The sequence below is a fragment of the Sabethes cyaneus genome, chromosome 3, assembly GCF_943734655.1.
Source record: "Sabethes cyaneus chromosome 3, idSabCyanKW18_F2, whole genome shotgun sequence".
NCBI classification, from domain to species: Eukaryota; Metazoa; Arthropoda; class Insecta; order Diptera; family Culicidae; genus Sabethes; species Sabethes cyaneus.
In genome coordinates this window covers 145,410,126-145,427,731 of record NC_071355.1, presented here as the reverse complement: position 1 = coordinate 145,427,731, position 17,606 = coordinate 145,410,126, and the positions used below count along the sequence as shown (strand labels likewise).

The 17,606-nt window shown below is 38.4% G+C and overlaps 1 protein-coding gene across 8 annotated transcripts in view; it reads left to right on the top strand.

The window, feature by feature from the left end:
• LOC128744519 (cytohesin-1) overlaps nucleotides 1–14,817 on the top strand; it is a 78,460-nt gene extending 63,643 nt beyond the window's left edge. For all 8 annotated transcript variants that reach the window (XM_053841592.1, XM_053841586.1, XM_053841589.1 and 5 more), the window contains exons 4-10: nucleotides 353–451; nucleotides 4,321–4,420; nucleotides 4,597–4,771; nucleotides 5,122–5,208; nucleotides 12,285–12,403; nucleotides 12,467–12,578; nucleotides 12,650–14,817. In XM_053841592.1, coding sequence (XP_053697567.1) covers nucleotides 353–451; nucleotides 4,321–4,420; nucleotides 4,597–4,771; nucleotides 5,122–5,208; nucleotides 12,285–12,403; nucleotides 12,467–12,578; nucleotides 12,650–12,904 — 947 coding nt within the window. In that variant the 3' untranslated portion in view covers nucleotides 12,905–14,817. The remainder of the gene's footprint in view (nucleotides 1–352; nucleotides 452–4,320; nucleotides 4,421–4,596; nucleotides 4,772–5,121; nucleotides 5,209–12,284; nucleotides 12,404–12,466; nucleotides 12,579–12,649) is intronic.
• Nucleotides 14,818–17,606: the final 2,789 nt, after the last annotated feature.

Genomic DNA, 17,606 nt, shown 5'->3' with positions numbered 1-17,606 from the left:
TGCCTCACATAACCCTACTGGCCTACTATCTCTAAAACTTTGTCGACCCTATAGGGTGAGATAAAAAATGATAAATTAATCCCGGCAAACCTTGAGGTTGAGGTTGACAACCACTGATCCTAGCATAAAGGTAGTTAGTTTTCTTTGTTATGCTTTGTTCCAATATTGTATTCTTTTGCCATATAATACGAGATATAGTCACGAACCGAGAGAGATGCATATGTTATTTGTTTGTAGATATGCAGGAAATTTTAAACGGAACGAAATTTATCGATAATATAATCTTAAATACTTTAAAGGGTACCAACGAAAGTGCTTTAATTTCCACGATTGTTTTTGTTTTTTTTTTCAGGCATCGAATTTTTGTATGAAAACCAGCTTCTAAGGACGGACCCACAGGACGTAGCTCAATTTTTGTATAAAGGAGAAGGTCTCAACAAAACAGCGATTGGTAAGTTAAATTTAAATTGCTAAATCTCTCTGACAGTTTAAAGTTTAAAGGAACGTAAAAAATTACAACCATATGCGATGTACGTGAAGTTGGCATAGAACTGGTATTATTTTATCAATTTAATAGAATTCATAGTTGGTATTGCATTTATTAAAGAGTGGTTTCAAACTTTAGTGTTCATTCACCACGAAATCATAGTTCTTCGGTTAATGGGTTGGTTTTCGGTGCAATGTTTCTTCAACCAGTGACCCATTCAGAGCTAAATCATCTGATTGCAATTATAGTTGCTTAGTTACAAGCAGTGGTATAGCATTTCGAAAGCTTTTGCGTAACTTCCTTCGCTATATTTATATAGCCAACTTTTATTGATCAGCACGCAAGTGCGCACAAGTTAAGCTTTATCGAGTCTCAATAAAAAGTGCTTTATATATCATAGGATTATTGAGCACAGCTATTTGACAGAAAATATCAGAATTTTGAATTTTTATGAAATAATACAAATCTTTTCACCACGTTTTGCTATTTTGCCGATAATATTAATTAATAAACGTATTCAATAACGAATAATTTTAATATTTTTTGAAACGGTGGTTCTACAATTGATGAAGGGACGGTAGGAGAAAGTAATGAAAAGTTTATTGAATGGAGGGGAAAGAGTGGAAAGATGAGGGGGGAGGGGGGTTATTGGAAGCTACGCTTAACAAGTTGTCGTTGTGAGTGACTGCTACCTTTTGTCCAACGCTGGAAGGTGCATGGGTCGAACCAAGCAATAATCTGTGATTATAATCGGATTCGAACCCACTACACCCGCCAGGGCGTGTGACTCGCTGGTACTTGTACCTTTGAACCATAGAGGCGCTGGACAAAAGGAGGCTGCACAACCCCTCTTATTAAGCTACCGACATGGGTTGGGTTATTTTTAGACAAAACTGTGCCTCTTCCTCCGTCTACTGTAGAAACCACCGACCGAGAAGTTAAATCTAGCTTTGTTTTTACTGGCGGGACGAGGACAATAATTTTAAATTGTCATTTTCAACACTTAATTGCACTTAGGGCATTGGATGATTTCGGCATGCTTCACAGATAGAAATTTAATCTCCAAAATGAGCAAAATGACTCACGATTTTAGGTTTTTAGCTTATGTTTTATGAAAATACACCATGAATAATAATCATGATATCACGAGCTTTTTGCAGTACAACGCAACTCAAAATCATGAACTATTATTCATGATTTTGTGCTACCTGATATGGCAGTCAGTCATGATTTGACAGCGATTCAAATTTCATGATTTCATTCATGGTATCGGAATCGGATTTCTTGCCGTGTTCTGTTTATTAACCCTCTGTTATCGTGTTATTTGTACCTGAAGAACCCATTTATCATTACGAAACGAATGTGCAACCATAGTAGTGTATATTGGTAAGAATTAGTTATGATTTTCCATCTAGGATGCGGAGAACAGGGGGTAGGCCCAAAATAGAAACAGGCTGAAGAACTAGTGCCGAAATATGGGCTATTTCTGTAGAATCAAATTTCATGATTTCATTCATGGTATCGGAATCGGATTTCTTGCCGTGTTCTGTTTATTAACCCTCTGTTATCGTGTTATTTGTACCTGAAGAACCCATTTATCATTACGAAACGAATGTGCAACCATAGTAGTGTATATTGGTAAGAATTAGTTATGATTTTCCATCTAGGATGCGGAGAACAGGGGGTAGGCCCAAAATAGAAACAGGCTGAAGAACTAGTGCCGAAATATGGGCTATTTCTGTAGAATCTTCCGTAAGGTAAAGATTTAGTCTGTTGTAGGCCGACCTTCCATGAATTTGGCCTTATAAAAAAGCAAAGCCTTGAGCTTAAACGTCTTTCTAAGACTTGACCCTTCTTTATCGACAGACTTCACAGCCGGCTATTAAAGTACAGGACAGTTACGGGGGCTAGTGCAACAATCCTACCGACTCTATCCAGCAGCACCGCCTAGCTGAGATTCGAACATTCGACGACTGGCTTGTTAGACCAGCATCGTACCTCGAAACCAACTAAACGGTTATAATGGTCGGCCTTACAACTTACCACGAATCTGTCGATGAAAGATGGCTTGGGAAAGTACTTTGTAGGCGGCATTCAGGATAGTGATCGTTCACTTCTCACAGCGCAACTTGTCATTTTTCTTGTAGAATGGGTAGGTAACCTCATTCTTCCACTCCTTGGGAAGTTATTTTGTATTTAAAATTAGGGTCACGGTTTGTGAGCGAAAATATTTATTTTTCATTTACAATCGACGTTTCGAAGGGTATTCCTTCATCCTCAAGACAGCTATTGATTTACAAAATTATAGATGTCTAACATTGAGCATAATTTAACTACTCACAACGTATGCAAATATTTTGTATGTAAATATTTTTTCAAATATTTCAAGTGATTTGTGTCATTGGTTAACAAATTGCCGGTTTCTCTTCATTAAAAGAGCAGCACATTTATAAGATAGATTGTCTCAAAATTTTATCAAAATCCCATTGTTCAAAAGAAAAACAAATCTTTGCGAGTCCTTTGTAAGCATCAATCATAGACTACCCATTACCTTAAAATCGTAGTAGATCAATTCGGAAATACATCCAGAAATATTTATTTCAATTAAATTTCAATCTGCCCCTGAGTTCAATTATCGGTCACCATATGGTATTGCGCTATCTGAGGGCGAATATTATTAGTCCTTGTAGTCATACCTACTGGCGTGAAACGACGGGAAGATGAATAAATTACATATCACCTGGGGATTCTCTGCAAGCAGGGTTGTCATTATACCGATTTAATTAATATTCCACGAATCCCGATCGACTGCGTTAAAAATATTATTTTTCGTCGAACCTGTTACACACTCCCATCTATCGTTTTCTATTGAGTTTCCAACTTTTCCGAATATCATCTACCCTGTTGCGAGCCCCAGTGCACGCGTTAAACTTCGTCAAACACAGAAGGTATTCTAACACGATTCATGCTCACTCATAATAACCCTGCGCTCTATGGTTTGCGTATTCATTCGGCTGCATTATTGTTGCCCGAACACTATTCAATTGACAAGGTATTTTTGATGCAGTCGGCATGTGGTACGAGTAATTAATAATAACCACGATGCACAATAACAACAATGAAAATTCCCTTTCCCAGTGGTGTTTCCAGTTACGGTGTCTGACCTGTTTTTTTATTCTTTGTGGGGCGCATAACAATAAACAAAAATAATTAATACTCGGTTGATAAAAAGTAATTAAATTTTTTTGTAAATTATTTGATGTTTTTCAATTTGTTTGTGGTTTGCGTTTGCTCAACTGTTTTCCTATCTGTTCGCTACAGTTGGGTGTGTTTTATTGTGCATAAACGCATTCTAGCTGTTATTCGAATGGGACGGTTTGTCGGGAGGGAAGCATATTATTCATTTTTTACGTTCTATTTTGGCGTGGGCGTTGATCGTTTTTCAAGGTGTTACTATAAATTTTTGTGCTGTTTAAAATTGAAATTTGGTTAATTATTTTAATAATATTAAAGTAAGCAAAGAATTTGGCCGCATAATCGGTTTTTTTTATCTAACCGAATATTGAGGCTACAATATCCCTCCATTACAATCACAATTTTCACTGTAGTTACGTTTTAATCGCTCTGAAATTAATGATGATTAATAGATGTTGAATACCTTATTTGCATTATATCTTTTTTTGTAATTTAACAATTCGGCGATTTTTAAAACCATTTTCTATTATTTTCGACCAAATTATTGGTCGAATTATCAAAATACGGTAACACAATAATATTTAAAAATAAATTGATGCAACTCTGTTAATAATTGTCATTTTTATGGTTTTTTACAGGTGATTATCTGGGCGAAAAGAACGACTTCAACGAACAAGTACTGAAGGCTTTTGTGGATCTGCATGATTTTACAAACCTGATACTGGTGCAAGCTTTAAGGTTAGAAAACTGTTTCTTTTCATTTATACACTTCGTGTTTACTTATTAATCTATGATGTACGTCCATCTAGCTATGTTAGCAATTTTAATAAATTACAAAAGAAACTAACAAATAGTTTAGAGGAACAGTGTTTTTGAGGTTCTAATTAAAACCTTTTTTTTCCTTCTCGTTTCAGACAATTTCTCTGGTCATTCAGGTTGCCCGGGGAAGCGCAAAAAATTGATCGGATGATGGAATGCTTCGCGCAGCGCTACTGTCAGCTCAATCCGGACATTTTCACAAATACCGATACATGCTACGTGTTGAGTTTCGCCATCATTATGCTAAACACGTCGTTACATAATCCATCGGTAAGTTTCTTGCCTTGCATTGCTTGCGCAGTGCCACAAAACTAGGCTAAACGGATCTTCGGGTGCGTTTCCCCTCCACTTTCAATCAGTTCTTGCTCCTCACTGTTTTATATTGTTCCAATTTTATCGTCAAATAGTAGCTTGTTTGAACAACACCTAAGAAACCCCAACCTGGGATGAAACCGCACCTGATTGAAATTAATACACATCATTCATATTAGTTTCCTCTGGGAAGAAAGGGATTATTGCGTAATATTCTTGATACGCACACTGCACATGATTGCGATGTTACGTTAATTTGGCTTGTGGTTAACTTGTCTGATATCATGTGTACGCTTTTGTGCTTTCAGGTGAAAGAGAAACCTACTGTTGAGCAATTTATATCAATGAATAGAGGCATCAACAATGGGGGTGATTTACCGAGAGAATTACTTGAGGTAAGTACATGCATAACTACCATGGTGATGAGGATAAATACGACTAGAAGACGGATCATTCTGATTGACAGTTTTGTTAAAATAATAAATGCAAGTTTTTTATATAACCTGGTCTAAGACCAGATAAGAGATCATTTAGATTAACCAACATTGCCGTTAAAGTGTAAAAAAACTGCAATATTTGAATTTTATTGGGTATCACTACTTTCTACATTTGAGCCATGTATGTAAAATAGCTTCCAAAACATTTTATAAATTTTATTTATACGGGCCTAATAAGACGTCATTAAAAACTATATATTTTGAATCCACGAATCCACTGGAAATAAAAACGAATTACATTTTTATTGTATTTTTAATATTTTTATTCTTAAGGCCGGGTAAAGTTTTCATTTCTTGTATAATAGCTATTGCTTCACTTGTTGGTAGAAACAGCAACTTATACATTATTATTATACATATTTCTAAACCTTTCCAAATAATCATAAAAAATACCCATTTTGAAGTGAAAAAACTCGTTATGAAACATTGTTGAAATGTATGCCAGAGGCAAAGTATATCTACGCTAGTTTATTAGTGAAAAAAGTCAACAGATTTCTTTACCTTACTGATCCTGCTGAGTATCATAAAGTGCGATTTCAGCACATTGCGGCTGACGTCAAAATCGAAGTAGGGCTCGAAATGATTAACGTTGCGTTGCATGCCGGAAATAGTATCTACTACAGGTGTTGTTAGTTCTCCGATACCATATATATAAGAAGGAATTGTTCCCCTTATTAAGCGAGGCCGAAAATGTTAAGTCTTTCTAGATCCAAGGGTATTGGATACGAGACGTCAAAACATCTGTTATGAAGACAGCTCTGATTACGTCCCGACGTATTTGCGGGGTATCTAAGTTCATTAATTTGCAGTGCTGTTCGTAGGTTAGTAGCCGTAGCGAGTCGTTCAATGGTAACCTTAGGAGAGCAAAGCGAATGAACCTCCGCTGTACCTTCTCGATTCGGCTGACTCCTTTATGGTAATACGGGTTCCATACAGGTGCGCAGTATTCGAGATTGGACCGAACTAACAGAAACAAGAGTGATTTCAAGCAATAAATGAGTAATTCTTGATGAAATGGGGCCAATACTGACACGAGATCTTCAAATATTGGAACTTTTGTACTTGATTGGTTTAAAATGGTTAAAAAATAAAAATAATCCTTTAGTATCTCGAAACAATGTACATGATGTAGGCCCCAAGGTTTGCTAAAAAATCAACGGTTTTTAAAACTGTCGGGCCACTGGCGAAAGAGGGGTCCACTGTTTTGAAATTCTGTTTTGTTGTGTAATTCTTATTTTTTAACCATTTTAAACCAATCAAGTACAAAAGTCCCAATATTTGAAGACCTCGTGTCAGTAGTGGCTAACGAGAATTACTCAAATATCGTTAAAGTTTTTGGCGATACGCATAATGAATCCCAAGTTCCTGCAAACCTTGTCGACAACGAACGAAACATGCTGTTTGAATGTCAATTTAGAGCCGAGCAGTAGCTCAATATCATGACGTAAAGGTACATCTGATAGTCAGTATTCGAATATTATCAGATTTCTCAAGAACGAAATCAATTCGCTTTTGTATTTGTCGGGGTTTAGTATCAAACGGTTGCTGAACGAAAGTGCGAGAGTGTCCGATGAATGTCGAAGTCAATGACTTTTGAGAGCCTATTTAAGTCATCGGCGAACGCAAGCCGAGAACCTTTCAGCACTATGTTGACGTCGTTAAAACACATTAGAAAAGTTAAAGGTTCGAGATGGCTGCCTCGTGGAATTCCGGAAAAAGCAGCAAAAGCTGGTGAAAGGCACCTGTCGATAAAAACACTAACGTGACGATTTGGTAGATACGACTTAAACCACTCGAGAAGCAGCCCTCCAATACCGAGTTTGTCGAGTTTTGTGAAAGCAACGGAGAGGTCCATGTGTATAATAACGTCTGTTTGAGAACGGTTGTGAAAGTAACCTATTAGGTAAGATGTCAGTTTTAGTAGATTAGTAGACGTTGAGCACTTAAGCATGAATCCGGTAATGTACTGTTTGACGAACGAGGGGATTGGCGCAATCAAAAGGAACTCAGAGTTTCAATAATGCACATTGCACATAAAGCAGAAATCCCTCTGTATTTGTTGACGTCTCTTTTGTTACCCTTTTTATATACTCTATCCTGTTAGCAAAAATCGAACGTCTCGGAGCCACAATACATTTTACTGAATGGCTTAAGTCATACCTAGTTGGTCGTTCACTCTGTGTTAAATTAGGAAACATTGAGTCTAACTGTTTCCTTAGCTTGTCAGGTGTTCCTCAAGGAAGCAACCTGAGACCACTATTATTTTCCGTATTTTTCAATGACGTCTGCTTCATTATCCCGCCAAACTGTAAACTCATCTATGCTGACGATCTGAAATTATTCTTCGTCATACGAACTGTAATGGATTGCATTAAGCTGCAACGGCTCTTGGACTCTTTTTGTAACTGGTGCTTGCACAATTCACTGACTCTTAGTATATCAAAATGTTCTGTAATTACTTTCACACGTAAGAAAAACCCATTATTATGGAACTACACCGCATCTGGAGAAATACTGGAAAGAGTATCAGTAATTAAAGACTTAGGCGCAGGGCCTTTAATTATCACCGAATTTCAAACAAAACAGAAAATCTTTTTTCTTAGCATACATTGTTTTTTATGCCTCTGAGTTTCGTATGTACAACTGCACAGTGATTTTCATCATAGTATACAAGTTCAATATATCGTGAAAATAGAACAGCAGAAAGTGATTTTCAAATCCAGAAGGTGATATTCACTTCAGGAAAAAAAACAATTTTAAATGCAGTAAATGAAAAGAAAAATCTTATGTGCAACAGCTGAGCACAATAGATGCTAAATAACAACATAAATTTTTTTTATTGATTTTCACTGCTCAAACGTGAATATCAGTTTGTTACAATATCACAGGGCGCTGATATTCTATATTCTCGTGCATGAAGTTCATGCTTGCTGTATATAGTTATTATGTACGTTTGATCAAAGCAAGCAGATTTTCAATGCAAGGTAAACTGATAATCCAGAAGTTTGAACGTTATGCTGATGAATATTAACAGCACTGCTTAGGCGTATTACTAGACTCACAACTCTCCTTTAGGCATCACTATTCACACGTCATAGCAAACGCTAACAGAAACCTTGGCTTCATAATGAGGATTGCCAGAGAGTTCAAAGATCCGTTTTGCTTACGGTCGTTGTACTTTTCACTAGTCCGCTCCACTTTGGAGACATCAGCTGTAATTTGGAGTCCGAATACTGAAATTTGGACCAACCGCATTGAAGCAGTACAAGCTAGGTTTCTACGTTACGCTCTCAGGTTCCTTCCGTGGCGTGATCCTAACCATCTGCCAACCTATGTTGACCGTTGTCGACTATTGGGAATTGACACACTTGAAAAAAGGCGAAATATCGCCAAAGCTGTTTTCGTAGGAAAACTTTTAGTTGGTGAAATAGATGCTCCACATATACTTTCACAAATCAATATAAATGTGCCTTCCAGAACACTAAGAATACGAAATTTTCTACGCCTTGCATTTCACCGAACCGATTATGGCCAGAACGAACCCGTTAGGGCGATGTGTGACGTCTTTAACAACGCGTTTGAACTATTTGACTTTAATTTATCCAGTGTTACTTTTAAGAATCGACTTAAGCGATTGTTGTAATGTGTTTTTGAGTTAAATTTGTATTAGTGGTAAAGAGATTTTTTATATAAGCTACTATAAATGTATATAGATCGTAAGACAGTTTTGTAATTGTAAAACTTTTGTAACGGTGTCAAAAGATGGTGGGGTTTTTACGCGCACCTGAGGGTCGACCTCAGGTGGGTTTTTCCCCACCCCCCAAATTTCATTGAGGCCTGTAAAGGCCAGATGAAATAACTATGAAGTAAATAAATAAAATAAAAAATAAATAAAATAAAATATACCTAAGCTAATCGATGAGCTAAATAGACGTCGGATTGGAGCCACCAAGCCATTGAAACAGTTCTTTAAAAAAATTGAAGGTATGCCGTCTGGTCCACTGAAGGTTGAGCTTTTTAACTTCAGAGCGGCCTGCTTGATTATAGAATGGTCAATAGTGGTCAAGTCAGGTTAGTGAAAGCATCGCCGAGATTGGGAAGGCTGCCTAGTGCAGTAGATACTTCTGTTTCAGACAGTCTTTCATCTTCAAAAGCATTGGAAAATTTCCGCGAAAACAGTTGGCAAACCATACCTAACTTTGTAGCAGAGTCGTCTCCAAGGAACATGGCTGCTGAAAGAATATCGTCTTTCCGTTGGGTACTAAAAATTTCCAAAAAGACTTGCTGTTGCATTTTAGTTTACGCTCAATGTTTTTAAGTATTTCCCTGGAACGATGCCGCAAATCTACCAGTCTACGAGGAATGTTGCAAGCTTATTGATCTGCATTCGTTAGCTGTCAGAAGAAAATTACTGCAAAGGCTTTTTGTCTTCGGATTACTGTCAAGGCGGTGGCACTTACGTCATTCTCATCCAAAGTTGCAACCCAATCGATACTGTATAGAAGAATGAATCGGTACGTAAATATCGGTACGGTCGGTGGTTGAAATCATAATAAACGAACAATAGCTCATCGGTCATCAGTGCATGGTGTATGCTGATGAATCGCAACTAACAGCGGACGATGATGGAGAGCATTCTTAACGAGTGGACAGGCGCCAACGAACACTCTGGAGCAGGGTTGCGAGCACTAGCGAAGCAAAGAGTGAGCGTCCGTTTTCATTAGAGATTTTGTTGATTTGCTGTACAGTAGCAGTATTACATCAGTCGAACAGCTCGATGGTGATCGGGGGACGTGTTGAAGAACTGAAGTCGACGAACAGATAGCCGTTACCTCGCTCGTATCAATTACCGAGAATGCTGAAGTCACACAAAATAAGCATGTCGTCCGAAGCAGAAGAAGAAGATCTCGGAGACCGATCCCATATGAGCCGCAAGAAGAACGGCGTCCCTTACCTCATCCGGTGGGAAATAGACGGCAATCGGATATTCTATCGTCACCCAAACTTGCTCGACAGCGAACCAATCGTTGTATTCCAAGACAGAGGCCTTGAGTTGGCGATCAACTGCTATGAAAACCCCACCGCCCGTTGATTTGCGACTGTTTTGCACACTTCGGCGATTGCGACGAAAAACTTTGTAGTTCGAACTGAAGATCTGTGCGAAGCAGATTCGTTTGTCAAGCCAGGTTTCGGCCAAAACGATTATTTCCTATGGACTATCGACACATGCTAGTAGATAGTGCTAGATTCCTCTCTATTGTACTCGGTCCTGGGCTACTCGTCACAAGTGTGTAGAGGACTACCATATATTTGGTTTTCGACGCATTGATTAGTAACCCTATCCTGCTAGCCTCCGTTTTTAGTTTGGCGTAAATCGTTTGCGCCGTCCCAAGGTTTCTAAAAATGCTGTCGAGGTCGTCTGCTAAGGCTAGGAGTTGGCTACTCTTGCAGAAGATCGTACCTCTCGTTTCGACGCCCGCTCACCGGATCACACCTTTAATAGCGGTATTGAATAGCATACAAGACAATCTATCCCCTTGCCGCGACCCTCTGCGCGATTCTAAAGGACACGAGAAACACGCTTGTAGTACATCACTCGCTCCAGGGTAGCTTTGATCAGCCGCTGCAGCTTGTCTGGAAAACCGTTTTCGTGCATTATCTGCCATAGCTGTTCGCATTCAACTGTATCGTATGCTGCTCTGAAATCCACTAAAATATGATGCTTGGGCACGTTGTACTGTCGATATTTCTGAAGGATTTGTCGGAGAGTAAAAATTTAATCTGTAGTAGCACGGGTCCCCATAAAGTCCGCCTGATAGTGCTCTACGAATTCTCTTGCTATTAAGGATAGATGAAGCAACTAAATCTGAGAGCACCTTGTAGGCGGCGTTGACCACCGTAACAGCAATCTAGACTGTCGCCCTTTTTGTAGACGGAACAGACTACACCTTCCGTCCACTCCTTCGGCAGTTTCTCCTCTTCCTATATCCTTGAAATTATTCAGTAAAGTGCTGTTGCTAGCGGTTCTTGGCATTTTTTTTAGAGTTCTGCCGGGAGTCGGATTAACGGTGAGATCTAGATTGGTGCTAGTGCGCTTTCCTGGGGAGTTTTGGCAGGTCCCCCTCGCTGCACCCTCACGCTAGTGCAAGACCAAGATAGACATTATCTCCGTTGCTACTGTGTTACCTTTTCAGGCACCATATTTTACCGAAGACCCCATTACTAACAAGACTGGCATCTCTGTTATTTTTCCATGTAAACGCCATGCGTTACCGTCAGCGACTCTGCTTTTAGTGAAAGTGGTAAATTTTGTATGAGTGTCAGTAAGCACTCCAAAATTGGTGTTTGTTCGACTATGTTGGCATAGCGGTATAAATATTAGCGTTCACTCACACAGATGCATACAGGGACCACCTTGGCCGGCAGATCAAGCTACCATCAGTTTCTCCCGAATATTGACAGAGCTGCCAGTCTTGTTACAGGGATCGTCGCTTTTACGCTGATGCCTTCAAATTCTCTGAAGAGTAAACCGTAGGGGTAATGTATTCGAATCAAACGCAATATCACGATACTTTTCATGTACAGCGTCTTTCAACCGGATTTCAAGCAAAATATTTAAGCTCAAAATAGTCATTTTGTCAAGAAAATGTATTCATTGTTTTCTAGAAAAAAAATTTATTCAATGTTTTCTAATAAATCGAATTAAAGAAAGAAAAGTTGATGCTAACGAAATCTGCAAGTCGTAGGCGAAATGCGTATCGCTCAGACCAAAATAAATAGTAGAATTTAACCGGAAAAATGTTTCGTTATTTTGAGCATAAAAACTACTTATAAAATCTAAAAGTGGCGACAGCTAGATCTTTAAAGAGTAATAGTCTTTTTTTATCAATTGTAATCATAATTTCTGGTTTTTTAAAACATGAAATATATGTAGGTTCAAACACAAACTCTAAGCGACCATCTTTCTCTTGCAGTCCCTGTACGAATCCATCCGAACAGAGCCGTTCAAGATACCTCAGGATGATGGCAATGATCTGATGCACACCTTCTTCAATCCGGATAAGGAGGGTTGGCTGTGGAAGCAAGGTGGACGGTACGTATAGGCATTCAAATCATAGTGAAAACTATTGATGCTTAACCTTAATTTGATTAACAGGTACAAATCCTGGAAACGACGATGGTTTATCCTGAATGATAATTGCTTGTACTATTTCGAGTATACCACCGACAAAGAGCCCCGAGGGATTATTCCGCTTGAGAACATTGCGGTAAGTTGGACGATACAGTAATTCGCATTTAATCGAAGTGTTTAATCGGGCGATTTTTCCTCCCATCCTAGGTGCGCGAGGTTCAAGATCGCAGTAAACAGTTCTGTTTCGAGCTGCACGCCAGTGGCGGTGCGGAAATTATTAAGGCGTGCAAAACGGACTCCGAAGGCAAGGTGGTCGAGGGTAAACATACCGTTTACCGCATGTCCGCTGCCAGTGAAGAAGAGCAGCAAGAGTGGATCAAGTGTCTCAACCAGTCCATCAGTCACAATCCGTTCCACGATATCCTAGTACAAAGGAAAAAGAAAGCCTTGGCAAAAAGTTAGTTAGCGTTGTCTTGTTTGAAAAATTAATTCACCTTTAGTTTTTCAAAACTCTCACGCCGAGCTCTACTATCTATCAAACAACTACTACTACAACTACTCACCACCCCCATTTACCGTTTGCTGTTGACGCTTCCCCGTATAGCCTACCGATTTTGAAATGTTTAAATGCGAGTTGGTGCGCGCATGAATCTCAGCTGTGTTTAGTGTATAGTATCCCGTGTGTGTGATTTTTGCGGAAGCAACATGTGCGTATTTGCGCGCGCGATTTGCGATCCAGCAGCAAACTATTACTGTTAACTCATCATCAGAACAAAAAAGTAGCGCAATCACTCTAGCTAATTGTCGTCTAAAAGATCAAAACACTGATAAAATCTAAACTAATTTTTATACACACATCTTTCATATCATATAGACATCATTTTTGATTAACGGTAAGCAGCCATGAGCATCTATGTATGTATGTAAAACTTGTACACATAATTGTTTTTTTTCCTTTGTTAATTTATATATATGATAGTTTCGCCCAAACCCATTAAAGCCTAGTGTAATTTGTAAAACTATGTGAGAAAATTGGATACAGTTTTGTTTTTTGACTAAAAGAAAAGGAAAGAAAATTTATCGACTTGTTTCACTGGGTTTAGCTAATGCCTAAGCTATGGTATTTATTAACGGCATATGATAACGGAAAGATTAAAACTGTTTGTTTCTCGTTAACTCCACACTACTGAAAGTTTAGTAGTAGAGCTTAAGAACTTTTTAAAATAAACCTCAAATCTTAATCGCCTTCTTCACTAATTGGATAAAGCTTAAGGATTTTATAGTAATTTGCACGTTGCTCGGATGAGTAAATTTACAATCCAATAACAAAGCGAAAAGTGCCGTGTGATACAGACTGGTGTCGATATAATGATGATCGAAAATCGACAGTGGCAATGACACATCTTAGTGCAGCACGAAAAAAAGATCATTTCACCGAAAAATTATCTGGAGAACTGATGCAGCGATTCGAAAGCGACGGAAATGCAGACAATAAAAATACAGTGTAGGGGAAAAAGCAATCCACAATTAAACCGATATTTAAAACTGCACCTCTCCGGTAAATGCCATTCCCACCTGGATCCATCCACATTAATTCAATTTAAATTGATTCCATCTCGCTTTTCCGCATTCCGGTGCGTTTTGCTGCATACATGCAATTTCGATTCGCTACTGTTAGGTAGTAGCACATTCGCTGTGTTGTAGGTTGTGACCCATTTTGTAAGATCTTTAATTTGTGCTGGGAAGTGACCGAATGGAAATTGATTCGATTATTGGATTACTGGTATTTTTGCAAAAGAGTGTTTTTAGTAAGAAAGTTTTATTCAACTGTTTTTAAAAAGAATATTCATTTGTGAAAATACAGGTAACACTTGGATAACTTTTCGAGGCTACTGTTTGTGCACAAAATATCGATTACTACCCGAAAAAGATCACTCGAGCTGATTGAATTTAATTGGAAATACTAATTAAACAGGTGCATCTGTGTGTTCTTGCGTGCAATTATATCCGGCAAAAACAATGTTGGTTTTACCTTTCTTATATGGGAAAACTAGACAATAGTGAGAGTTTTGTTGACATTTACAACAATGTAACTATCAGAACAAACATATATTCGGACGAGTTGAGCTAACATGCCTAGGCAGTAATGTTATTTAAATGTACCCACGTAGAAAGCTTAGTTCTGACTGTCAGGTGTTTGGTTTTTAATTGAATCGTATGCGTCATGTTAACGGTGTATTGGGCCGAAATTAATTTACGTGCTTTTGTGCCTGAGTGACAGAGTGGGTTAATCCATGTCATTCCAGACGAAGGCTTATCTCACGTCAAATAATCTTCGGATTTCGATTTCTGGCGCTGGACGGTCTATATAGTGACGGAAGTTAAATTTTCTTTCCTCTCTGTTATGTATACCCCCCCCCCCCCCCCCCCTCACAAGCTGTGATATTATGATATAAGTTACATGGATAACCGATAATGCTGCTGTTTTGTGCCGCAAAAGCCAGTGGCGGTAATTTTCGCGTTCATTGATTTGTATTATAATTACATCGTTGTAGAAGGAAGAAAAAACGTGTCCGGGTGTAATCAAATTATTCTATTCTTAACTTCTAGTAGCGAACCACTGCAAAATCAAACTTCACTAAAGAACTTTAGAGTAGTGTTTGTAAAAATATACCGAAATAGAAGTGTTAATATTAACAAAAGGGTAGAAACTTATGACTCCAAGCGGATCAGGTTGTTTTCGGTAAATTACAGAGTGCATCAATAATAAACGAGCAAACTATGTAAAATAAAGCTGCGATAATGTTAGGTATATACAGCACAGTACTGGATTAGGGTGAATAATATGTGCGACATGTCCGGATTTGAAAATTTTGAATGTCAATATTTGCCAAGTGATCGAAAATTGTATCAAAATACTTCTATGGGGTAACGTACTCTGTGTCTGTTCATGTTTCCGATATGCTTTTTGAGAATGTAGAATCCAGTAAAGTGGACATTTTATACCTCTTTAGAGGTATAACCGTATTCTTAAAATAATTTACTTATATGATTATGCGTTGTTACCACAATGTGAATTGAAATCCTATTTATGTCTGCATCCGTTGCACGGTTCTATAATTGAAGATATTGCGGACTTTACCTTCACTTTCTCACACAGGGGTAAGACATTTTTGTTTTTCTTATTGTTATGTTAGTATGTTCGACAATATCAATAACTTACTGCTATTGTTTTCATTCCAATCAATTCGAAATTTAGAGCAGCTTTTCTTATTATTTTATAGGAATCTGGTAATATTGTTTTCCGAACTGTTCGTACAAAAGTCGGTAAGAACCATCAGCTCTTTTCCTAGATCTGTCTAAGATTAGTATGTGGGGCTGCTAATACATACTGTCGAAATATAGAATAATCGTGACAGTTTTAAATCCATAAAGAACTAAATACCAAAAGTCTTGGGTTTTAAACGTCTTTAAACAATATTTTTCCAACTTCACTTCGACAAAAATTATTACGATTTGATTTGTCACTAGCTAAGCGCACAGTTAGTTTCGAGGTACGACGCTGGTCTAAAAAGACAGTTTTTTTGTTAGATTATAGTCACTTTAACAGCTTGGGTCATTCGTGACTTCTGCGGGGTTAGGATTTGAACCCGGGTCATCGGCGTGAGAGGCGAGAATGCTAACCACTACACCGGGACTGGCCCCTAAAAAGATAGTTGTCATATGCTCGAATCTCGGCTGGGCGCTGCTGCTAGAGTCAGTAGGATCGTTGCACTAGCCCCGTAATTGTTGTGTACTCTATTAACCGGCTGCGAAGTCTTTCGATAAAGAAGGGTCTTGTCGACGTTTATACCTAAGAATTTGCTTTTTTACTATCCTTGTTGTAAATCATGCCTCTCGTTTCGATTCCCGCTCACCAGATCACACACTCAATGGTGGTGTTGAGTAACGTGTAGGTCCATTCCGTCCCTTGCCTTAAACCTTTGCGCGATTCGGAGACATTAGCGAGCGTCCCCGAAGCACCCCAGTAGATTTGGTCAGGCGCGTTTTAGTTACCCGGGAGCTCGTACGTACGTTTTTGCCTTATACTGTGGTACAGTCCTAACAATTCTATTGGTGATCGACGACGAAACAAGATTTGCCGTGATAATTAGAGTAGGGCGGGGCATACGCATAAGTGCGATATTAAAAGTTGTCATCAATTTTCGTGAGATATAAAGAAGGACAACAACAAAATATATTTTATAGTAATGCATGTAACTCAATGTCTTCACATTCAACTATAAATCATCTGCAATAATTGTGTTATGCAACATAAATTCTTCATTCTTCTGATCAAGTGCCGATTCGCACTTTTACCCCACTAGCGAGGCAAAAGTGCGAAGTTCGAATCCTTGAAATTAGCACAGCAGTAGCTAACAAAACCATATTATCTTCCATCTATGGTATGTTTCGGTAAGCAATATACTCAATTTGTACCTTTCCTATTTTGCGTTGGTGTATTGCAGCCTCCGTCAGATCGAAACTTTTCCAAACATTTGTTTTTTGTTTCATCAGCGGAAAAACATTGTTTTCCTTCGGCCAACATCTGTAGAGCACAGAGTTTTCTGCAGATCTTCCATTTCTAGTATCTGTAATATAGTGCATAAAGCTGTATATAATTAGCTATACATTTTTGCTTCGTTCATGAGTCGCACTTTTGCCCCGTCCGTGATTCGCACTTTTATCCCGCTCGGCGCTTGAAGGGGTTTGATGAAATTACGGAAAAGCGAACTATATTTTGTAAATTCTTTTCACCGTATTTTCAAAACAGATATGTAAGTGATGTAAAACGCTGCTACAAATTTTCGACAAGTAATATCCTCCTGTTGATATAGTACTCACCGTATAACGAAAAATTACATCAATAAAATAACATGTGCACATACCTCAGCAACTATGCTCCGTAAGCAACCAAAGTTTACATTAGATTGAGGCTATCAAAGTAGTCACCTATCCATGCCAATGTAATCAATTTACTCGGAGTCTGTATCGATAAATTATTGAATCGCACTTCTACCCCTCCTTACTCTATAGCAATAAAACGATCGCGTATTTTGTAAAGGAGCACACCACTACTTCCATCCAGTTCTTCGGTAGTTTCTCCTCATGCCAAATCCAATTA